General features: G+C 37.7%; 1 protein-coding gene across 3 annotated transcripts; it reads left to right on the top strand.

Annotated features, from left to right (window-relative positions):
• Window positions 1-2,560: 2,560 nt before the first annotated feature.
• myh7bb (myosin, heavy chain 7B, cardiac muscle, beta b) lies at window positions 2,561-24,168 on the top strand. 3 transcript variants are annotated; one of them, XM_051096361.1, is made up of 43 exons: window positions 2,561-2,585; window positions 2,810-2,946; window positions 3,313-3,416; window positions 4,219-4,362; window positions 4,498-4,654; window positions 4,804-4,831; window positions 5,047-5,143; window positions 5,650-5,742; window positions 5,819-5,882; window positions 5,973-6,071; window positions 6,184-6,287; window positions 6,394-6,532; window positions 6,613-6,731; window positions 6,820-6,969; window positions 8,492-8,662; window positions 8,765-8,944; window positions 9,184-9,316; window positions 9,402-9,472; window positions 9,777-9,864; window positions 9,959-10,076; window positions 11,893-12,016; window positions 12,118-12,254; window positions 14,015-14,270; window positions 14,382-14,624; window positions 14,708-14,884; window positions 15,027-15,172; window positions 15,253-15,343; window positions 15,640-16,029; window positions 16,131-16,257; window positions 17,621-17,739; window positions 18,288-18,484; window positions 18,594-18,777; window positions 19,768-19,933; window positions 20,065-20,189; window positions 20,284-20,399; window positions 20,478-20,670; window positions 21,266-21,469; window positions 21,550-21,675; window positions 21,952-22,122; window positions 22,216-22,320; window positions 22,409-22,504; window positions 23,567-23,704; window positions 23,815-24,168. In XM_051096361.1, exons 2-43 carry the CDS (start codon window positions 2,847-2,849, stop codon window positions 23,824-23,826), a joined length of 5,802 nt encoding a protein of 1,933 aa, XP_050952318.1. In that variant the 5' UTR covers window positions 2,561-2,585; window positions 2,810-2,846; the 3' UTR covers window positions 23,827-24,168. The 3 variants fall into 3 exon arrangements, with proteins under 3 accessions (XP_050952318.1, XP_050952317.1, XP_050952319.1); XM_051096360.1 differs by having other exon boundaries at window positions 9,396-9,472; XM_051096362.1 differs by lacking the exons at window positions 2,561-2,585; window positions 2,810-2,946; window positions 3,313-3,416; window positions 4,219-4,362; window positions 5,047-5,143 and having other exon boundaries at window positions 4,546-4,654; window positions 9,396-9,472.
• Window positions 24,169-25,086: the final 918 nt, after the last annotated feature.

Below are 25,086 nucleotides of genomic sequence, written 5' to 3'. Positions count from 1 at the left end.
TTAATGTAGCATCAGAAAGTCCAATTCATTTTAATGAATCACTTCATCTTAAACAGTTCTCAGTCCTATTGGAAGTCTGATTCATTTTAATGAATCGCTTTATGTTCTTTGTCCTATGTGGCACTGGAAAATCTGATTCATTCTAGTGAATCAGTTCATATTTAACAGTTCTCTCTATCCTATGCAGCATTGGAAAGTCTGGCTCATTTTAATGAATCGCTTCATCTTAAAAATTTCTCTGTCATATGTGGCACTGGAAGTCATTTTCATTCTAATGAATCAGTTCACCATTAACGGTTCTCTCTGTCCTATGCAGCATTGCAAATTCTGATTCATTTTAATGAACTGCTTCATCTTAAACTGTTTTCTGTTAAACTGTTTTATGTGGCACTGGAAAGTCTGATTCATTCTAGTGAATCAGTTCATCTTAATGGTTCTCTCTGTCCTATGTAGCGTTGATAAGTCTGATTCATTCTAATGAATCAGTTTATTTTAAACGGTTCTCATCTTATGTAGTGCTAGAAAGTCTGATTCATTCTTATGAATCATTTAATCTTAAACTGTTCTCCCTGTGCTATTCACCACTGGAAAGTTTGATTCTTTCTAATGAATCACTTTATCATTTGGTTAATTCTAGTGAATTGGTTCATCTTAACTGGTTTTCTTTGTACTTTGTTGTGTTGGAAAGTCTAATTCATTCTAATGAATTGTTTCATCTTTTCTCTGTCCTATGTACCATTGGAAAGTTTGATTCTTTTTAATGAATCGGTTCAACTTTAACAGTTCTCTCTGTCCTACATATCATTGGAAGGTCCAATGATATATATTCCAAACAAACAGATTACAAAACGATTTACAGATTTATATCCTTGCACCATGTATTCTATCTATACTTCAATTAGGATACGATTGTAGTAGGATAGATATAAATCGGTCCGTTCAATATAATACTGCCTCTGTAACTGTTCATCCATTTAAAAGACCTCATTGTTTTGGTGTAAGCTTCTAGGCTAAATTCTAAATTAAATCACTGAATAGTCTCATTCTTCTCTAAAAACATTTTGCACCCTTAAGTAACTCCAGTATAGTTACCCTAGATATTCTTTGTTCGTAGTGAAGCTAATTATGTTTTCAAAAAGAATTTTCCTCAACTCTAATAATAGTAGCCTAATTAATTGCATCATCCCTGATGTCACTACAAACAAAAAACAAAAACAAAATATAAAAAACAATGTGTACTTATAAAAAGTCACTTAGGGATCAGAGATGGTGTCATCTGTGTACCTCTGACAGTATTTATAGTGTGGGCGCTCTTTCAGTGTTTGATCACTGGCGGATCACTCTCAGTAATTTCTAAGGGAAACAAAACAGAGCACCGCCTCTTTAACCACAAACCCATGCCAGACAGCACGGCTATCTCTGCACGGAATGCCGGCTATTGCGAACAGGAGTTGTATTCTCATCTATTTTCGGACTACATAGTGGGCTCTGCTAGAGGACACTTATCTTAGCTTTAGCCCTCAAGGTCGACAGCTTCTGAGGCGCCTATTTGCTGAGGAGGATCTGATTGTATCAGTAACCAAGTATGAACGTTATGCAGCTCTTGTGTGTTATATTGAACATACCACTGTCTTTCAACTAGTCCGTCACATGAAGCAAACACAGATTCCCTTCTAATACACACACGGACATGCAATGAGTTGATAAATAAAAATCCTAAGATCCTCATCTCAGAAACTACTTTCTCAGCCCTCAGTTTTCAATAACCATATTTCATAAGCACTGATTTCATCCCTTTCAAATACCACATTTCATCCAGTCATAACAGTTTAAGCCTACTCTTAAAAATCCCCTGATAGTTCTTTGAATTGCCTGAGCTAATTGACTCATACTCATGGTATGCAGTTAGTGTTTACATTTAGTAATCGTAGTATAATTGTAAATAAACTATATAAAATATCTAAACATTAGATTTGCATATAAAACGTGTATTTTATATCTAATAAAATATAAATACTTAATACGTGCTTGGTTAGATACTGTTGCTATTGCATCTCTTTTCCAGGGTCAATTTAGATAATCAAACTTCTGTGGTGACAGAAATATTATCTAAAAACGCCGTTGTATGCACAAAGTAACCCCCTTCCCCGCCCCAAATCTTTTGTTTTTATTCCCTCATGGCGGTTCAAGTCTTAATTAGGGCCAAACCCCTCCAAAGCCCATCACAATTCGCACTCTAGATTCGCAGTTATGTTGTAATAATCACTTTTTACCAATTATAACATCACTTAAGTCTTTAAAGAAATAAAGAGGTCAGGTATTTAACCTCTGGACAGCAGTGTATAAATCACAACCAACAACAATGTCGTTTTAAAAATAACCGCTTACAGTACGGTTCTGTCAAACCTGTTTGCCTTTTGTGAACGCTAAGGGACGGACCGCACGGCCACGCAGCCAATGAGCAACGGAACACACACGGACACATGGGGATATGTGACATATCTCCCCAACTCTGACCTTGAGGGAAACAATAAAAGAGGACCAGGCCACTTCGTTCGAGGCCAACCCGTTTAGACATTACTGAGGTTAGTATTCAAATGCATGTGTTTCCACAGCAGTTTGGATAGGACGCCGTGACTTGCATGTGACGAAACGTGTAATTTGAAGAATTTAATGTTTGTTTGGTTGTTTTTTTTTACACAAATACTTACCAAGATTGTGGATTAGAGATTTTTCCCAACAAATGCCTATGACAAACACAACAAAGTGGAGAAAACGCTCTTCTAACGAAGTTTCTACGACGTTACAGGTGTTTGAGCGCAGGTCCGGGACCAGAAGCGTTAATCATGTCCCGCTTTGTGGAATTGAGGGAATTCGGAGATGCGGCCACGTTTCTGCGTAAAACCAACCTGGAACAACTCGCTGCGCAGTCCCATGCGTTTGATGGTACTGTCACACATCCTGTTTGTGTCCTGTGTGAAAACGACATTTTTATTGGTGCACAAGCCTATCAAAAAATGTAAATAATTGATTTTAAATCATATCTGATTATACATGTATGGGTTACACATTGAAATGAGCATGTATTGTGCATGTAAACACTCCTAGAATACTGGCATTTTCATATTCCTTCTAGCTATTTTTACATGCAAATCAATGCATTTATATCATATCCTACATAACGTAACAACAACAATAATTATAAGATTTTTAATTATGTAGCATATGCATAAGAGGAAATCTACCATGGTATGTAATGTTATTAGTTACCTGGAAATTCATTTCAGAAGTACCGTCTACTTCTGTGTGCAGGGAAGAAGCGTGTTTGGATTCCAGATGAAAAAGAAGCCTACATTGAGGTGGAAATCAAAGATACAGATGGAGATAAAGTCATGGTGGAGACCAAAGATGGAATGGTCAGTGAAGCTTCCATTGCCTTTGTTTTTTTCTGTGACAACAATGGAAAAAAATCTTACGGTCTTATTTTTCATTAATTATATAATTGTTATAACATAAGATACATTTATTTTAGAAGAAGAAACTGCGTAAGACTTGCTTTAAAAGTCTTGAATTTATCTTTTTTTTATCTCATTGGCAAATATTTAATAATTATTTGATTTACTAATATAAACAAAAACAAACAAAATCTATTTGTTCATGCAAAAACAAATAAAAAAGAATTAAATTTTTTTTACTATAGAAAAAATATAAAGAAACTGGTAACACTTTGCAATAAAGTTTGTCATTGGTTAAAATTAGTTAATTTATTAGCTAACATGAACGAACAATGAACACTACATTTATTTATTCATCTTTGTTAATGTTAGTTCATGAAAATACAGTTGTTAATTGTTAGTTTATATTAGTTTACAGTGCATTAACTAATGTTAACAAGCACAACTTGTCACTGTAATGCATTAGTTGAAGTTAACATTAACTATTAATAAATACTGTAAAAGTATTGTTTATTCTTAGTTCATGTAGCTAATGTTAACTAATGAACTTAGTAAGTCTTACCAAGAAATTATATTTTATTGCAGTGTACATCAAAACAGTGCTGTATTATATTGTATTAAGTGACTATTTAAGTTCAACAGTCTTCAGTGAGGAAAAAATGCATTTTCTCAGTTTTGCATATTTTTGTTACATTTGATCTGCAACAGAAAAAGAGAACATATCACAAGGTGGTGATTAAATTCTTTAATCTAATACTGACAGATGTTAACGGTGAAAGAGGAAGACATTCAGCAGATGAATCCCCCGAAGTTTGACATGATTGAAGACATGGCCATGCTTACGCACCTCAACGAGGCCTCTGTTCTTTTCAACCTCAGCCGTCGCTACAGTTTCTGGATGATCTACGTGAGACACCAAATTATCATTTACTACTAAATGGCTGTCGAGTCAAGTTATCTGATTCTTTAATGTTATTTATGACTTCTGGATAATTTCAGGGCTGTCTCAAGTCTTCATGCATGTTCTTTTGTCTATCCGCAGACATATTCAGGACTGTTTTGTGTGACAGTTAACCCGTATAAATGGCTTCCCGTCTATTCTCCTGAAGTGGTTGCAGCATATAAGGGAAAGCGTCGCACAGATGTTCCACCTCACATCTATGCCATAGCAGACAATGCCTACAATGACATGCTAAAAAGTACGTTATGAAACACATTTAACTTCTGATATGCTGGATTTGATTCTGAATAGCACTTGCCGTAGGTCAAAACATAACTGGTAAATTTAATTGACTTTTTTTCATAGCATATACTTTTAAAGTGATGCAAGCTGTTTTTTTCCCTGTAGATCGTGAAAACCAGTCAATGCTTATCACGTAAGTGACCCTCCACTATCCCATCACATCTCTATTCTACAACTATTCAGTCAAAATGATCTGAAATCCTTTTTGCTCATTATTTAATCATGAAGCGGTATAAAAAAATGGGTTTTTACCATTTTGAAAAGTTTTCTTTTTTTCTTCTTCAATCTTCACTTCTTGGATTTAATATTGTTTCATGTATATTTCACATAAATTTTGTCCATGCCTAGCGGAGAATCCGGTGCTGGCAAAACTGTCAACACGAAACGTGTAATTCAGTATTTTGCCATTATAGCTGCTCTTGGCGATGCTGGGGGCAAAAAAGGAGTAAGGGCAGAAACTTCACTTCTGTCTTTTTTGTCATCACCCATCCTTATCCCTTGTTTTTTGTTTCCCTACAAGTCTTTTTTTGTTCCTCTACATCTTGTTTTTGGGGATTTTTAATCATGTCTGAATGTTTATCTATTCCTTTTGGATTCACAGACATCCTTTTAACCGATAAGGAGTGACCCTCAGAGTTACGATACCCTAAGTTTTGTATTCCCGTTCCAGTATGTTTTTACAAACCCTTTTTTATACCACTCTTTACATTGCCCTTTTCCCTTCTTGCAATGTCTCTCATTATTGTCTCTTGTTTTTAACATTTTATGCTCCTTTTTCATTCTTTGTCTTTTTGAAAAAAAAAAAAAAACCCTGACTTCATCTATTTTCCCCTCAATCATGACGGATAATATTTCATTTTCATTTCCATTAGTTTGTTCCATCCTACTCATAGATATAATATTGGTGTTGGATTAAAAACTAACACATTTTTCTGGTTTCAATGTAAATAGGGTACATTAGAGGATCAGATCATTGAGGCCAACCCAGCTATGGAAGCTTTCGGCAATGCAAAAACCCTAAGGAACGACAACTCATCTCGCTTTGTGAGTGATCATTTCACAGCATCTAATTTTCTTCCAGTATTGTTCTCCGTTTCACTTTCTTTCTTTTCTTTAACAGGGGAAGTTCATTCGAATCCATTTTGGTCCAACAGGGAAACTAGCATCTGCTGACATTGACATCTGTAAGCTGATCTGAAAAATATTACTGTGTTGATAGATTAAACGTATTGTTTTTCCTTCAAACCCTGTTCCTTTTCACATTCTCTGTTTAGATCTTCTGGAAAAATCCAGAGTGATTTTTCAGCAACCTGGAGAGAGAAGCTACCACATCTACTACCAGATCCTCTCGCAAAGAAAACCAGAACTCCAAGGTATTCGGAGGAAACACCTAGTATATACGTTAACATGCCTACGATATTCCATCCACAGTCCACAGTGTGCTGTGTGACTTAAAAACCAAACCTCTTCTATCTTCCATCACAGACATGCTGCTGGTGTCATCAAATCCCTATGACTACCACTTCTGCTCGCAGGGCGTTACAACTGTGGACCACCTGGATGATGGAGATGAGCTGCTTGCAACTGATGTAAGTACTGCTTGTATGATGGAGATCCCTGTAAAGACACTAATTATTCCACATTAAACTGAATAACCACTTACCTATAAGGAAACTTGCTTACCGTGCTCTCTAGCATGCAATGGACACCCTTGGCTTCACCCCTGAGGAGAAGTATGGCTGTTATAAGATAGTTGGTGCCATCATGCACTTCGGCAACATGAAGTTCAAAGTGAGGCAGAGAGAGGAGCAAGCAGAGGCGGACGGCACTGAAAGTACGAGAGATTCTGTTAGCAAGGTCAGTGTTTTCAGTTAGTGTTTTGGTTTGGCTAACCGCTGTGATTTTGTTTCCCAGGTGCGGACAAAGCCTCCTATCTCATGGGGATCAGTTCAGCTGACCTCATAAAGGGACTGCTTCACCCTAGAGTGAAAGTGGGCAATGAGTATATTGTCAGAGGACAGACAGTTGAACAGGTCAGTTTGGACCGTAATGATGAATTTGTGTCACTGCTGTATAAATTCGTTTTGTAGTGAGAGTATTTGGGCTTTTTTGTCATGGCAGGTGACCTACGCAGTTGGTGCTTTGGCCAAAGCCACATATGATCGTATGTTTAAATGGATGGTGAGCAGAATCAATAAAACTCTGTACACGGCCCTGCCCCGTCAGTTCTTCATAGGAGTGCTGGACATAGCAGGCTTCGAGATCTTTGAGGTAAGTTGATTAGTGTTGATCAAATTGCTAAGCATCACTTATTACCAGTCTCTGCACATAACATGTGGATCTTAAAGATACCATTAACTTATTCATTAATTGCAAACTGATTGTCACGGTTTGGATTCTTAAAGGAATAGTTAACCCAAAAATGAAAATTACCAAATGATTTACTCACCATCAAGACATCCTAGGTGTTTATGACTTTCTTCTTTCAGATGAATACAATCAGAGTTACAGTTGAGGTCAAAAGTTTACATACACCTTGCAGAATAATTTTTTATTTAGTACTGACCTGAATAAGATATTTCCCATAAAATATGTTTACATATAGTCCACAAGACAAAATAATTGTTGAATTTATAAAAATGACCCCGTTCAAAAGTTTACATAGGCTTGATTCTAAATACTGTGTTGTTATCTGAATGATCCACAGCTGTGTTTTTTAGTGATAGTTGTTCATGAGTCCCTTGTTTGTCCTGAACAGTTAAACTGCCCACTGTTCTTCAGAAAAATCTTTTAGGTCCCACAAATTCTTTGGTTTTTCAGCATTTTTGTGTATTTGAACCCTTTCCAACAATGACTGTATGATTTTGAGATCTGTCTTTTCACACTAACTGAGGGACTCATATGCAACTATTACACTCACTGATTATTCAGAAGGCAAACGATGCATTAAGAGCTGGGGGGTGAAAACTTTTTGAATTTGAAGATCAGGATAAATTTAACTTAATTTGTCTTCTTGGAAACATGTAAGTATTTTTTGTAGCTTTTGTAGGGCAGTACTAAATTAACAAAAATATGACATCTAGGCAAAATAAGAAAAATCTTCATCTTCGTCTGAAGGAAGAAAGTCATACACACCTACTGAAGGATAGCTTGAGGGAGAGTAAAATCACGGGGGAATTTTTATTTTTGGGTGAAGTCATTTTTTTTATCCTATAACAATGTTATCTGCACCACTTTTCAGTGATTCACTAAAAATGACTCTTTTAAACTGGTTATTGCTAGTGAACCAAAAATTTGCATTGCAAACAGTGTAGTCTAATTACACAACAAATGACTTGTTTGAGTCAGTCCTTTTAATGAATAATTTAAAAACACTCATGAACTTTTAATTAATCATTTAAAAACACTCATGAACTTTTTATGAATCATTTAAAAACACTCATAAACTCAGTCTGACAAATTATTCACTAAATGTGCTCTTTGAATTTGTGGTTACTGATCAACAAGTAATTATTATTACTGAAGTACATAGTTCGGGTCCTTTGGTTAATTTACCAAAATATTTTTGCAATAAATTCTTATATGATTTATAGCAACAGCTAAAAGAAAAACATATTTATATAAGCAAAATGGACATTGCAAACTAATACATACTTAAATGAACTGACATCAAACTGAATCAAAGTCAGATCAAATTGAACTTGTTGATCGAATTTGAATCAGGAAATATGTACCCAACCCTATACATTATTCAGTATTTAATGTACTATTTCTCTTCTTTTTTCCTGAACAGTTCAACAACTTTGAGCAAATGTGCATCAACTTCACAAATGAGAAACTGCAACAGTTTTTCAACCATCACATGTTCATCCTAGAGCAGGAGGAGTACAAAACAGAGGGCATAGAATGGACTTTCATAGACTTCGGATTAGACCTGCAGGCCTGCATTGATCTCATTGAGAAGGTTGATATAGAATTACATATAATTCTATAAAAGCATGTGTATGTCTGTATAAGATACTGTATAAGTACACTAGCTGTTACATCCATCTTGCGTTGTTTGCAGCCATTGGGTATACTCTCTATTCTGGAGGAGGAGTGCATGTTCCCTAAAGCCACGGAGAGCAGCTTCAAAGCTAAACTATATGATAATCACCTGGGCAAGTCTCCCAACTTCCTAAAACCGAGGCTGGACAAAAAACGCAAATATGAGACTCACTTTGAGCTGGTGCACTACGCCGGAGTGGTGAGTGGAAATAACTTAATATTTACACACATATTTCAAGGCTATTTTTACCATAGCATACAATAGAGTCTTTATAAGCTACATAACTAGAGCCAGTGGAATTTGTTAAGCAATTTACAGTATGCATTGCCGCCATAGAATGGCACCATTTAAGTAACAGGGATAGTCTGGAGCAAGCTGAGGTGAAGTGATAGCTCAATTCACTTAAAATATCAATTCACATACATGTATGTTGTCAGGTGCCATATAACATCAGCGGATGGCTTGACAAAAACAGAGATCCTCTGAATGAAACAGTGGTGGCAATCTTCCAGAGGTCGTCTAACAAGTTAATGGCAACCCTCTTCGAGAACTTCATCAGCTTAGATTCAGGTGCGTATTATTATAATTGATATTCAAGAGTTGATTCCAACTGACAGGATTTTACTAAGGTGTTTAACGTATGCTTAAGTTACAGAAGCGAAGCCAGGGAGCAAAGAGAAGAGGAAGAAAGGTGCATCATTTCAAACCGTATCCCAGCTGCATAAGGTGGGTCAAATTATGTTATATCTAAATGCACCACAAGAGCCACTTTTCACTTCTTTAAATATCTGCAAACTAAATAGATATTGAAAATTGTGTTGGAGAGTGAGCCAGTTAAGACTTGCAGTGATGTTTAGGTAATCTGACCCATGAACATCACTTTAAGTCTGTGCTGGCTCAGCTTTCACCAGCTACAGATTGAAAGATGCAGGTAAGATCTGACTCAGTAGTTAGAAGAACCAGTGTAAAGACTGAAGATGTTGTAAAATGGACTGGATGTTGGATGATCTTTCCTTCTCTATCACTCTAGGAGAATCTAAACAAGTTGATGACTAATTTGAGAAGCACTCAGCCTCATTTTGTGCGATGCATTATCCCCAATGAGACTAAGAACCCAGGTACAAACTAATTCACAGTGTTGTACAACAAGATCTCCATAAACCTACCATAAAAACACCATCAGGCTTCAGTTTTCCTTCTTGTTTCTGATAGGGGTAATGGAGCCATTTCTGGTTCTGCACCAGCTTCGCTGCAATGGAGTTCTGGAAGGGATCCGCATTTGCAGGAAGGGATTTCCCAACCGGATTCTCTATGCAGAGTTCAAACAGCGGTGAGTTTTTCTTCATGGTTTACATTTGTAATTTAATTAGCACACATTAAACTGGATGAATCTTTTATTTTCACTTAAAAGATTAGTTCACTTCCAGAATAAAAATTTCTTGATAATTTACTCACCTCCGTGTCACCCTAGATGTTCATGTCTTTCATTCTTCAGTCAGAATTTAAATTTTTTAGGTTTTTGAGGAAAACATTCCAGGATTTTTCTCCAATGGGGATCAACATGTTCAATATCCAAATTGCAGTTTCAATGCGGCTTCAAAGGGCTCTACACAATCCCAGCCAAGGAATAAGGCTCTTATCTAGCGAAACGATCGGCCATTTTGTAAAAAAAAATAAAAAGGTATATAATTTTTAACCACAAATGCTTGTTTTGCACTAACTTGACCTCACACATCACGTAGTCACGTTGGAAAGGTCAAGCGTGACGTAGTTGGAAGTACCGACCCAGTGTTTACAAAGCAAACATGCAAAGAAAGTCAAACGCCCTCTACAAAAAAGGTTAAAAGCCGGATGATTTTAAAGTTGGAGGAGAAAATGAGAAAATACTTTTTTGAACCGAAGCATGCTGATGATGAACTAACTACTCGTGACCTTTCCAATGCGATTACGTAATGTGTGAAGAGCTAGTGCAATATCGCATTTGTGGTTACATTTTTTTTTTTTTTAAATGGCTGATTGTTTTGCTAGACAAGACCCTTATTCTTAGGCTGGGATCTTGTAGAATCCTTTGAAGCTGCAATGAAACTGTAATTTGGACCCCATTGAAGTACACTATATGGAGAAAAATCCTAGAATGTTTTCCTCAAAAACCATTTCTTTTAGACTGAAGACAGACATAAACATCTTGGATGACATGGGGGTGAGAAAATTATCAGGAAATTTTTATTCTGGAAGTGAACTACTTCACTAGCTCAGTTCAAATTTAAAAGCCCCAAGTTAATTCTGAATGGCACACAACGATGATAGAAAGATGAATAACTAAACCTTAAAGGACAAGTTCACTTCCAGTTGTAAAGAAATTATTTTTCTTGAGTAAACAAATTCAGGAATTATTTCCATGTACTGGACTTCTGTGGTGCCCCCAAGTTTGAACTTCCACAGTTTAACCACTTTTCCACAACAGTTTAACCACAGCTTCAAAGGGATCTATATGATTCCAGCCGAGGAAGAAGGGTCTTAGCAAAACAATTGCTCATTTTTTAAACAAATTGACAGTTTATATACTTTTTAACCTCATACGCTCGTCTTGTCTATGTCTGGTTTTCTTCCAAACCGTCCTACATCACTGCAGAAGTACCGATCCAGTGTTTACAAAGTGACCATGCAAAGAAATCATATGCCCTTTCCAAAAAAAAGCGTAAAACAGCGATGTAGGGCGATTTTGATGTTGAAAAAGAAAACGAGACAAGAGTTTTTCAACATATCCTAACTGTATTGACCCGGATTACACAGACTATACATGTGCATCGCAGAGACGAGACAAGATGAGCATTTGAGGTTAAAAAGTGTATAAATTGTCAATTTGTTTAAAAAATTACAGATAGTTTAGCTAGATACGACTCTTCTTCCTCGGCTGGGATCGTTTAGAGCCCTTTGAAGCTGCATTTAAACTACATCCTGGAAGTTCAAACTTAGGGGCACCATAGAAGTCCACTATATGGAGAACATTCCTGAAATGTTTTCCTCAAGAAACAAAATTTCTTATCAACTGAAGAAAGACATGAACATCTTGGATGACAAGGGGGTGAGAAAATTATCTGTAAATTTTGTTCTGGAAGTGAACTTCTACTTTAATGATTTACCAGCTACCGTATCCTGAACCCATTGGCCATCCCAGAGGACACATATGTGGACAGCAGGAAAGCTGTAGAAAAGTTGCTTGGGTCTCTAGATATCGACCATACGCAGTACAAGTTTGGCCATAGCAAGGTGAATGAATTTATCTTCTCTTACTCTTTTCATACTTACCATTTTCAGTCCCTCAAAACTCACCCTAGGCTACGCTGACCTATGAATCTATACGCCTTCAGGTTTTCTTTAAGGCTGGACTTCTTGGCCAGCTGGAGGACATGAGGGATGAACGTCTCTCTGAGATCCTCACCATGCTGCAGGCCTTCTGCAGGGGCAAGCTCATGCGGATGGAGCGCAGGAGGATGATGATAGAGAAGTATGTGTTGTTTGGATGTCCAAACCATGACTAAATAAATGCAAATAGTTACTATTACTCACTAACTAAAGAAAGCGTCAGATTGCAGATCTCGCTAACCTGAGCCTGTTGTAAGCACTGCGATAAACTGTTGAGGGTGTGCACAGGCCTGTGAGCCTGCAAATCTATGAGAGGAATGTCCGAAGTGCATGCGGACTATGTTGTGGCGTGTGTCCGGCGTGCGTCTGTATGTTTTGTACGTGTGTGTGCAGTCGCTACAGAAAAAGCCGGTTAAACCCCCTCCGCCCCAAATGGCATTTCCAAAAGCAGGTGTGGAGGTGGGTCATATATCCCGCAAACAGAGCGCATACCAGCTGTTGATGGTTCCTTACCAGAGTCCCCCCTCCTGTCTTTATTATAAATAACCCTCTTTTGTCCAGAATAGACATGGCTGGGAGCAGGCAGAAAATTGCTGAAATGCCATCCCAGGTGACAGGGGATTAAGTCCTCTTGTTTCTTCAAATGGTTCAGCTTTAGATAATCAACAACCTCTGCCTGACCTTTGACTGTCCCTGATTGTGTCGCCGCTTCAGCAATGCGGAATTGATTTACTCTTTAGGCATGTTCAGTATCACTGAGGGATTACTGATATAGAACACACGAAACAATGGCTTGTGGCAGCCTGGCCCTATTTGGTGCTAGACATACTGAGCTAATTTAGAACAACAGGGGCAGGGAGTGTAAGGTGCAGGACACAAAATGGATGGGGTTTACTTGATGGTTACACCACATGACATTTTTAGAGTAATTTAAAAGTTAAAGATTTTCAAAACAATTAGAATCCAAAATGAATATAAAGAGTACACTACGAGTCAAAAGTTTTTGAACAGTAAGATTTTTGATGTTTTTTTTTTTTTAAAGAATTGTCTTCTGCTCACCAAGCCTGCATTTATTTGATCCAAAATACAGCAAAAGCAGTAATACTGTGAAATATTTTTACTATTTAAAATAACTGCTTTCTATTTAAATATATTTTAAAATGTAATTTATTCTGTGATCAAAGCTACATTTTTTGCATCATTACTCCAGTCTCACACGATCCTTCAGAAATCAGTCTAATATGCTGATTTGCTGTTCAAGAAATTTTCAGGATTCTTTAATAAACAGAAAGATCCAAAGAAATAAAAAGCTTTTGTAACATTATACACTATACCGTTCAAAAGCTTGGAGTCAGTATATATATTTTTTTATTATAGAAATTGATACTTTTATTTAGCAAGGATGCTTTATATTGATTAAAAGTGAAGATAAAGACATTTATAATGTTACAAAAGATTTCTATTTTAGATAAATGCTGTTCTTCTGGACTTTCTATTAATCAAAGAAACCTGAAGAAATTCTGCTCAGCTGTTTTTAAAATCATAACAGTAAATGTTTTTTGATAGTAAATCAGAATATTAGAATGATTTCTGAAGGATCATGTGACTGGAGTAATGGTGCTAAAAACTTTGAAATCACAGGAATAAGTTACATTTTAAAATATAATAAAATAGAAAACAGTTATTTTAAATCGTAAAAATATTTTAAATTTGATTGGTTTTGCTGTACTTTGGATCAAATTAATACAGGGTTGGTGAGCAGAAGAGACTTCTTTAAAAAACATTAAAAATCTTACTGTTCAAAAACTTTTGACTGCTAGTGTACATTTCTGAAAACTAGGCATATGTTTTAAAGTCATATACATTATGTCATTAATCCACCATCTGATTATCTTCACTCAGGGAAGCTCTGATGGTCATTCAGTGGAACATCCGTGCCTTCTACGCCGTCAAGAACTGGCCATGGATGTGTCTGTTCTTCAAGATTAAACCTTTGCTGAGGAGCGCAGCTACAGAGAAGGAGCTGGCTACACTGAAGGAGGAGTTCCAGAAGCTAAAAGAAGCTCTCGAGAGGTCTGAAGTAAAGAGGAAGGAGTTTGAGGAAAGACAGATCTCTTTGGTGCAAGAGAAAAATGACCTCTCACTACAGCTTCAAGCGGTTAGTGTCCGAGTGGATTCATTACTAATCAGAATCACATAGTTTCTAACATGCATCATACAGTGAGTCAAAGACAAGACGGAAAGAATTTTTTTTACTTTCTGACCCCAGGAGCAGGATAACCTGGCCGATGCTGAGGAGCGCTGTAACCTGCTGATCAGGGCTAAGATCCAGATGGAGGGGAAAATTAAAGAGCTGATGGAGAGGCTTGAAGACGAAGAGGAGGTTAATGCCACCATCCTGGCCAAGAAACGCAAACTTGAGGATGAGTGTATTGAGCTGAAGAAAGACCTGGATGACCTAGAGATCACTTTGGCCAAGGTGGAAAAGGAAAAACATGCCACTGAGAACAAGGTAACATACGTTCATGGGTGGGACAATGTGGTCTGCATTAGAACTAGAGTTTAGCAAGAACTCCCTTTTTACTTGAATCTCAGGTGAAAAACTTGTTGGAGGAAATGGCTACATTGGATGAATCCATCCTCAGGCTGACAAAAGAGAAGAAAGCCCTCCAGGATGCTCATCAGCAGGCTCTGGAAGACCTGCAGAATGAGGAAAACAAAGTGAACATGCTGTCCAAGGCCAAGATCAAACTTGAGCAGCAGGTGGATGATGTGAGTATGAAGTGGATTCAGTTAAATAGTCTATAACTATCCATAACTCCTTATTCGCAACACAGATTTACTGCATGGTAGGTTAAATTGGAAATAAAATGCTTAGATGTGATTATTTATTCTTATTTCCTAACTGCAACAGTTAGAGGGGTCTTTGGAGCAAGAGAAGAAAGTGCGTATGGATCTGGAGCGAGTGAAGCGGAAGCTTGAAGGAGATCTAAAGATTTCCATGGAATCATCCATGGATTTGGAGAACAACAAACAGCAGCTAGAGGAAAGACTGAAGAAGTGAGCTTTTGCAGACACCGATTTTTTATGATGTATTATCAAATGAGCTCTAATGAAATCTGTACACTGTCTTTCTGTAGGAAAGACCTTGAAATGGTTCACATTGGTGCAAAGATTGAAGAGGAGCAAGCTCTGGTTATGCAACTGCAGAAGAAAATAAAAGAATTACAGGTAGTTATCTGGCTAACGATTAGGGCTGTGCAAAAAAATCGGATCCGATTATCATGCGCATCTCGTCAGTAATGCCGGTTCTGTGATTAGACGTAAATCTCCATCACTTGCTGTCAGATGGAGCAGCATTTACTACACAGAGCCGTAGTTCACTGACAAGCTATGCAATATTGCGAAGCTTGTCAGTGAAGTCTTGTCAGTGAACTCCAATTTGCACAGCCCTATTAATGATCGAAAATTACACATTTGCATAATGAGTTACTACTATAATGTTATTATGGTATGGGTCTTGACAGACACGTATAGAAGAGCTTGAGGAGGAACTCGAGGCTGAAAGAGCAGCTCGGTCAAAATCTGACAAGCAACGCGCTGATGTGTCAAGGGAACTGGAAGAGCTAAGCGAACGTCTGGAGGAAGCAGGAGGTGCTACCGCTGCCCAGATTGAGATGAACAAGAAGCGGGAAGCTGACTTCTTAAAGCTCCGGAGAGATCTCGAAGAAGCCTCACTGCATCATGAAACTACTATGGCCATGTTAAGGAGAAAGCATGCCGACACTGTCACTGAGTTGGGGGAGCAGTTGGACAACCTGCAGAGGGTCAAACAGAAGCTGGAGAAGGAAAAAGCAGAAATCAGAATGGAGTCTGAAGATCTGGCTTCTAACATTGAACATCTCTCCAGAGCCAAAGTAAGTTATCACAATGTGCTTAACATGGTTTCTGACACTCATAATGCCATTGTATTATTATCCATGGAGCTTATGGTAAAACAAGAGACTGTTTTTTGCAGACGACAACAGAGAAAATGTGCAGGATGTATGAAGACCAGCTGAATGAGTCTAAAACCAAGGTGGAGGAACTCCAGAGGCAGCTAATGGATGTCACCTCTCAAAAAGCACGGGCTCAGACAGAGAGTGGTCAGTGTCCTGCACTTTGAAACAGAATAAAGATCAGGTGCTTGAAATATATTTATGGGTACAAGCGCATGGCTTGAGGCCAAGGGTCAGCATTCTTCATGTAAAACTAATCATGTAGACCAAACCGTAAGTTGTAGAGACTTGAAACTTGGAGGGATGGTAGTACTCACACCGTCTACAACATCACCAAGACTCGCCCCAACTGGCCTGCCTGGGGCACTACAGCAATCAAAAGTACGAAATCGTTTGTAATTCCTTTGTAACACACTTGTAACACCATTTGTCGCAGGCTAAAGTGCCTTATGTTGTTGGAATCCTCACACCGGACAAAATTTTTGAGTATTTTGAAAAAACGTTTTTTTCGAACTAGTCCGAGGTTTTTCACCCAATCGGAACCAAACCAGTGCAGGAAGATTCTCTGGAGAGTGAATATCAATAATCATCAAAACATTTTTGAACTTTTGACTCTTTGTCGAAAAGGGATGCCAAAACATTTGAAAGGGGGATAGCCTCCTTTACTGAACAGGCTATAACTTTTGAACGGAATGAGATATCTTTGCCAAACTCACATTGCGTATGTAAGAGCTCAATCTGAGGTAACATGAAAAACGTTGTGGAGCTTGGCCACTAAAAACGGCCATAACTATGCAACTGTTGGTCCTATCGACGTGACGTCTTGATCCAAAGTGCCACAAGCGTCTATAAGGACATTTGTGTATCTCAAAAAACACAGACCGATGAAATTTGAGCACCTATTAGACAAAGTTAACAGAGGCTGATCAAAACTCAGTGTGCCTGTTTCACTCACAACCCTAAAGGTCTGTGAGAAATTTGAAAGAAAAGTACAATTCTCTGGACTCTCTAGATAAATAATTATCAAAAAAAACATTGAAATTTACCCTTTGAGAATCTGTGACAGGGTCGTTTAGAAAAGGGGCCTGTCCAAACATGCCCAAAAGCCTATAAAGCCTAAACAGAAACTCAAAACCTGGTGAGCACATGCCACAAGTGATTCTAAACAAGCGTGCAAAGTTTAGGCAGACCACAGCTGGCACTATAACAGTCATATTTCTATGGTAAATTACTAGGATTTGCCAAAAATCTTTGATTTAGGTGGTTACAGGCTTGCTAAATAACATGTAGTGTCTTTTTACATATGTGCTTAAATGTCTTACAGCGTTTGAACCCAGGTAATGGCTGCTTGCAGCTATATTGCACATTATTTTTGGAGGTCTCCAATAGAAATTTAGATTTACATTTGTCTTAGAAACAAGTGGCAAAACACAGCTGAAATAATGTAAGAAAAGGTCACTGGCACTTGGTAAAAGCTTTGTTTTCTCTTTTCTTGTCTTACTAACAACAGCCGAAGTCAGTCGCAGACTGGAAGAGAGAGAGGTTCTGGTTATGCAGCTGCAACGGACAAAAAGTGCTCTCACCCAGACAACGGAAGAGCTGAAGAAACAGCTAGAAGAGGAATGCAAAGTGAGCAGATTTTAGATAAATGAAATGCATTTGTGCCATATCACTTAGGGCCATCAACTGATTAAAATTTCTAACCACAATTATTCACATATCAGTGTTTGCTGAAGAAAGACATGAAATATAACAATACTGTGGCAGACAAAAAAAAGAATTGATGTATTGTACATTACCATTCAAATGTTTGGGATCCACAAGATTTTTTTGGTTTGGGGTAAGAAATTAATATTTTGATTCAGCCAGAACAGTAAAGACTTTTACAAAGATTTTTACAATGTTTCTTGACAACCAAATCAGCATATTAGAATGATTTCTGAAGGATCATATGAAAATATTAATATTATTTCACAATATTACTGTTTAACCGTGAATTTGATTAAATAAATGCAGCTTTAGTGAACGTAAGAGACTTCGTTCAGGAATATAAAAAATTCTACTGATTCCAAACTTAATAATAATAATGTTTATTACTCCAAACAATAATGTTTAAATATTCAGTATATTCATCTCATCGTATTTAATATTATACTGGGTTTGTGTTTACGTGCCAGGCAAAGAACAGTTTAGCTCATGCGGTACAGTCATCCAGGCATGATTGTGAGCTTTTGAGAGAGCAGTTTGAGGAGGAGCAAGAGGCCAAATCCGAGTTGCAGCGTGCTCTGTCTAAAGCCAACGCCGAGATTGCACAGTGGAGAACAAAGTATGAGACTGACGCGATTCAGAGGACTGATGAACTTGAGGACGCTAAGTAAGAGATCACTCTGTTGTCAGTTGGTGTAACATTGTGTCTTCAAACATTGTGACTAGTCAAACAGAATTGCTGCTTTATTTTATAAAACTGATTTATCTTCCTTTAGGAAGAAGCTGGTTGCACGGCTCCAAAGTTCTGAGGAGGCAGTGGAAGCCTCCAATGCCAAATGTGCCTCGCTGGAGAAGACCAAGCACCGTCTGCAGACTGAGATTGAGGACCTGATGGTTGATTTGGAACGCTCTAATGCTGTGGCTGTTGCATTGGACAAAAAGCAGCGCAATTTTGATAAGGTCAGAATAAAAGTATATTTAAATATTTAATTTGACCAGAAGTAGCATAGATCATTGTTCATGAGTTGAGGTCAAAACTTTACATTACATATCTGCAAAATGTTAATTATTTTACCAAAATAAGAAGGATCATACAAAATGCATGTTATTTTTTTATTTAGTACTGACCTGAATAAGATATTTCACTTAAAAAAAAAAACATTTACATATAGTCCACAAGAGAAAATAATAGTTGAATTTATAAAAATGATGTCCATTCTTACTGTGTTGTTACCTGAATGATCCACAGCTGTTTTTTTGTTTAGCGATAGTTGTTCAAAAACCACTGTTTTTCAGAAAAATCCCTCAGGTCCACAAATTCTTTGGTTTTTCAGCATTTTTGTGTATTTGAACCCTGACGATTTCGAGATCCATCTTTTCACACCGAGGACAACTGAGGGACTCATATGCAACTATTACAGAAGCTTCAAACGCTTTTAAACCTACTGTATTAGTTGCATATGAGTCCCTCAGTTGTCCTCAGTGTGAAAAGATGGATCTCAAAATCATACAGTCATTGTTGGAAAAGCTTCAAATACACAAAAATGCTGAAAAACCAAAGAATTTGTGGGACCTGAAAGATTTTTCTGAAGAACAGCGGGCACTTTAACTGTTCAGGTCAAACAAGGGACTCATGAACAACTATCACTAAACAAAAAACACACAGCTGTGGATCATTCAGGTAACAACACAGTATTAAGAATCAAGTGTATGTAAACTTTGAACAGGGTCATTTTTTATAAATAAAACTATTATTTTCTCTTGTAAACTACATGTAAACATCTTTTATGTGAAATATCTTATTCAGGTCAGTACTAAATAAAAATAACATTCATTTTGTATGATCCCTCTTATTTTGGTTAAATAATTACGATTTTGCAGATTCTGCAAGGTGTATGTAAACTTTTGACTTCAACTGTATTTTCTACTAACATCTATTATTATGTCCAGGTGCTGTGTGAATGGAGGCAGAAGTTTGAGGAGACACAGGCCGAGCTGGAAAGCTCTCAGAAAGAGTCCCGTAGTCTCAGCACAGAGCTCTTCAAGCTCAAAAACTCCTATGAAGAAGCCCTTGACCAGCTGGAGACAATCAAAAGGGAGAACAAGAACCTGCAGGGTACAAAGACTGTACTTAGACTTCAGGACAGGGCATATCTGTGAAATTGCATACATTTATAATAAGCAAAGGAAATTTTATTTTGGTCTATGATTTTCAAAATGAGCCCAACCAATATGTTCCTTTTGCAGAGGAAATTTCTGACTTGACTGATCAGATCAGTAATGGCAACAAGACCATCCATGAGCTTGAACAGATGAAGAAGGTGCTGGACCATGAGAAGTGTGACATTCAAGCAGCACTGGAGGAGGTTGAGGTGATGACTATTACCTGAGATACCAGCCAATGCTCATCCGCAGATATTTATAATTATGTACTTGGGTAAAATGCTAATGCAGGCTCTGATTTAGGGCACTCTGGAGCACGAGGAGAGTAAGACCTTACGCATCCAGCTGGAGCTGAGCCAGATCAGAACTGAAGTTGAAAAGAAAATTGCAGAGAAAGATGAAGAGATTGACAATCTCCGGTAAGGGAGAAAGACAAGAAAACATACATTAAAATTCCAGCATATAACTAAACCACATTAAACTATTTACCAATGCAGTCGAAACAATCAGCGGACTCTGGACACAATGCAGACCACACTGGATGCAGAGATCAGGGCACGCAATGAGGCAGTCAGGGTTAAGAAAAAGATGGAGGGAGATATGAATGAGATGGAGATTCATCTGAACCACGCAAACAGACAAGCTGTGGAGTCTCAGAAAATGGTGCGCAACCTACAGCTTCAAATCAAGGTGAGACAAAACGACTGATTGCATCAGTAATCAACTATATGGAAAAACTGAATAATCTTTAACAACCTGAACTGGAATTAAAGGGATAGTTGACCCAAAAATGAAAATTCTGTCAATAGTTACTCACCCACATGTCGTTCCAAACCTGTAAGATCTTCATTCATCTTCAGAAGACAAATTAAGATATTTTTGATGAAATCTGAGTGCTTTCTGACCCTGCATAGACAGCAACACAACTACCACATTCAAGGCCCAGAAAGGTAGTAAAGACATTGTTAAAATATTTATTTCTTCATTCCGCCATAGAACATCCATCTCTCTTAGTTCATAATTTGTATCTTCTGATTCAAATAAGTAAGGCTGCCCAAAAAATTGCAACCACAGATGTCACATGGACTATTTGTCAATTCAATGTCCTTACCTTTTTAGGCTTTGAACTTAGTAGTTGCATTGCTGTCTATGCAGGGTCACAAAGCTTTCTCGGAAAGCTTTCGAATTTTAATATCAATGCATGCCAATCGGTTTGTATTATATACAGTAAAAAGCTTGTAGAAAAGTGCAAATTTTATCAACTGCAATTGGTTTGTCTTCTCAGGACCTGCAATTAGAGTTAGACGAGTCTATACATCAATGTGAGGACCTAAAGGAGCAAGTGACGGTCACAGAAAGAAGAAACACCCTGCTAGCTGCAGAGTTGGAGGAGCTGCGTGGAGTGGTGGAGCAAACGGACCGTATGCGTAAAGTCGCTGAGCAGGAGCTTATGGAGTCCACTGAGAGAGTGAACCTGCTGCACGCTCAGGTAAAACTCAGTCATTAATGTAGCAGCTGAGCGATAATTAAAAGTCATGATCTAACCTCACAATCCATTGATCTGTACAGAACACGGTAGTGTTGAACCACAAGAAGAAGTTAGAGAGTGATCTCTCCTCACTGTCCGGCGAGGTGGATGATGCTCTGCAGGAGTGTCGCAATGCTGAAGAGAAGGCGAAGAAGGCAATAACTGATGTGCGTTTTTCCATTCACTTTCCCCATAGAGATTTTTAAAAAGTCTTTGTTTAAAGGGTTAGTTCACCCAAAAATGAAAATTCTATAGGTAATTACTCACCTTCATGTCGTTCCAAACCTGTAAGACCTTTGTTCATCTTCGAAAAAACAAATTAAGATATTTTTGATGAAATCCAAGAGCTTTCTGACCCTGCATATAGACAGTAAAGCAACTACAATGTTTAAGGTTCAGAAAGGTAGTAAGTACATCTTTTAACCGAATTTACCCCTCATTAGGCATCCATGATGGCGGAAGAACTGAAGAAGGAGCAGGACACCAGCAGCCACCTGGAGAGGATGAAGAGAAACATGGAGCAGACCATCAAAGACCTGCAGATACGTCTGGATGAGGCTGAGCAGACTGCGCTCAAGGGAGGAAAGAAACAGATTCAGAAACTGGAAGTTCGGGTAAGCAAAAAATCTACTTCAGCTTAGGTCGAAACATGGATATAACATACTTTATGGATTAACCTGCATCTGTGGGGACATTTCAATCCTCAGGTGCGAGAGCTAGAGGGAGAGCTGGAGTGTGAGCAGAAGAAGTGCGGAGAATTTCAGAAAGGAATACGAAAATATGAGAGGAGGATTAAAGAGCTCACTTACCAGGTATTTCTCACAGGACACATGTGTCACTACATGAAATGCTACATGTGAAATCTCCAGTGCGTTTAATAAAAAACTGTTCTGTCTGTAGACAGAGGAGGACAGGAAAACTCTCCTAAGGATGCAAGACCTGATTGACAAACTACAGGCAAAAGTAAAGAGCTTTAAGAGACAAGCTGAGGATGCGGTACGTATCTCCTGATCATTTGCGATATCAACTCAGTAAATTCGTTCAGTTTATAATTGGGCCAAAATGGTGTTTGAAAATAAAACACATCACATGACCTGGTAAACAATATGGCGTTGTCCATTCTAAGACCCATTTTAATAGATAAGTTCACATATACTCACCCCTATGTCATCCAAAATGTTCACGTCACAAAGAATTAAAAAAAATTTTTGAGGAAAACATTCCAGGATTTTTCTCCATATAGTGGACTTCAATAGGAGTCAACGTTTTGAAGATCCAAATTGCAGTTTCAAAGGGATCCACACAATCCCAGCCGAGAAATATGGGTCTTATCTAGCAAAACGATTTGTCTTTTTCTACAAAAAATTAAACTTATATACTTTTTAACCACAAATGCTCATCTTGCACTAGCTCTGCAATGCTCTGTGTCTTCACCCATTATGTAATCATGTTGGAAAGGTCACGCGGTTAATTCATCGTCTGTGTACTTCATTTCAAAAAGGTAGTGTAGGCAAAAAACTCCATTTCATTTTCTCTTGCAACTTTAAAATTGTCACAATTTTGTTCTACATTTTTTTTTAAAGGGCGTTTGACTTTCTTTGCACGTTCGCTTTGTAAACACTGGGTCGGTACTTCCAACTACATCACGTGTGACCTTTTCAATTTGATTATGTAATGTGTGAAGTGGACCTACTGCAAGACAAGCATTTTAGGTTAAAAAGTATATACATTTTAATTTTTTTTAAGAAAATGACCAGTCTTTCACTAGACAAGACCCTTATTCCCCTTCTGGGATCATGTAGAGTCTGTTGAAGCTGCATTTAAACTGCAATTTGGACCTTCAACGTGTTGATCCTCATTAATGTCCACTATATGGAGAAAAATCCTGGAATGTTTTCCTCAAAAAACTCAATTTCTTTGCGACTGAAGAAAGAAAGACATGAACATCTTGGATGACATAGGGGTGAGTAAATTATGAGGAAATTTTTATTCTGGAAGTGAGCTTCTCCTTTAAGGCGCACAGATTTCAGAGCTCTGTATTTAACTGTTGTATGGCAGGAGGAGCAGGCCAACTGCAATATGTCTCGGTTCAAGAAGATCCAGCATGAGCTGGATGAAGCCGAGGAGAGGGCAGATATAGCCGAATCTCAGGTCAACAAGCTGCGTGTGCGCACCCGAGAGACTCACGTCGTAAAGGTAGCATACAATAAACTCATCTTCACATAAGTAGATCACCCAAAAATAAGATTTGTGTCATCGTTTACTCACCCTCTTTCTGAGTCATAACAAACTTTTTTTTTTCACAGATCGTGGAGTGAAGACTGACTTAAGCTAGATGACTTTTAAGAGTCATGTATTGTGTGACAAGTACCTTTCCTTTCTTTTTGGTCTTTGTAAAATGCTGCAAGGCACAAAGGTTTTGGAAATGTTTAATGTTTAATGCTTACTGAAGGTCAACGCAAACTGATTTTTTTTTGTTGTGATTGAAGCCTTCAAAGATAAAATGCTGATTTTGAGATGTCAAAACAGTAGTCCTGAAAAGTTTTTTTTAAGTGTTTGTTCATGTGTCTTTCTTGGAAAGCTCTCAGGCTGCAGAGCTCATAATTTGCAGTGTTTTGGAAAATCACTGTCATTACAGTACAGCTGAAGAACAGCACAAGAAAACAGCTGATTTAAAACTGGACAAAATTTAAGGACCCACAGGGTATTTGAAAAGCTATTTGAACATGATAAATAAACAGCGCCTAAATGGAAATGTTTGCATGATCATGTCAAGTTGCACAGAAATTCATTTGGAATAAAAATGCTAAGAATGTGTTGCCCTTGATTTTCTGGTCCAGCACAACCTGCGTCAGCAAATAATAAACCAAACCCGTGCTTCCAATTTCAACAAAGTGGGTTAATTGATCACTTTATGCTCCTTCCAAGGATGAAAACCAAAGAAGGTCAAAGTTGAGAGTTTAGCCGGTTTTTATTTCACCAGCTTTCATGTTGTCGTCAGCAGGAATCTTATAAATTGTAACTATAATTTTACCTAAAAAAGGTAAATAATATGAACTTGATGCATAGAGATTATATAAGAAAACAATATTTTTTATAAATGATATGAATCTATCTGCCAGTTAGTTACATACAGTATAAACTTGCATACATACTGAATGTGATATTTAATAGGCCTAGGTTTTGTTGGTGCCAATGTATATTGAGTATTCAGACAGACCATGGTATAAGACTCGATGCTGACTGGCTGGTGCTGGTATGCATTAAAAGAGAAGTTCACTTCCAGAACAACTATTTACAGATAATGTACTTACCCCTTTGTCATACAAGATGTTCATGTCTTTCTTTCTTCAGTCATAAAGAAATTATGTTTTTTGAGAAAAACATTTCAGGATTTTTCTCCATAAAATGGACTGCTATGGTGCCCAGAGTTTGAACTTCCAAAATGCAGTTTGAATGCGGCTTCAAATGATCCCAAATGCGGTTGTAAACGATCCCAGCCGAGGTAGAAGGGTCTTATTTAGCGAAACGATCGGTTATTTTCATAAAAATAATACAATTTATATACTTTTTAACAT

The sequence above is a fragment of the Labeo rohita genome, chromosome 23 (assembly GCF_022985175.1).
Source record: "Labeo rohita strain BAU-BD-2019 chromosome 23, IGBB_LRoh.1.0, whole genome shotgun sequence".
In the NCBI taxonomy this organism is placed as follows: Eukaryota; Metazoa; Chordata; class Actinopteri; order Cypriniformes; family Cyprinidae; genus Labeo; species Labeo rohita.
This window is presented reverse-complemented; position numbering and strand designations above follow the sequence as displayed.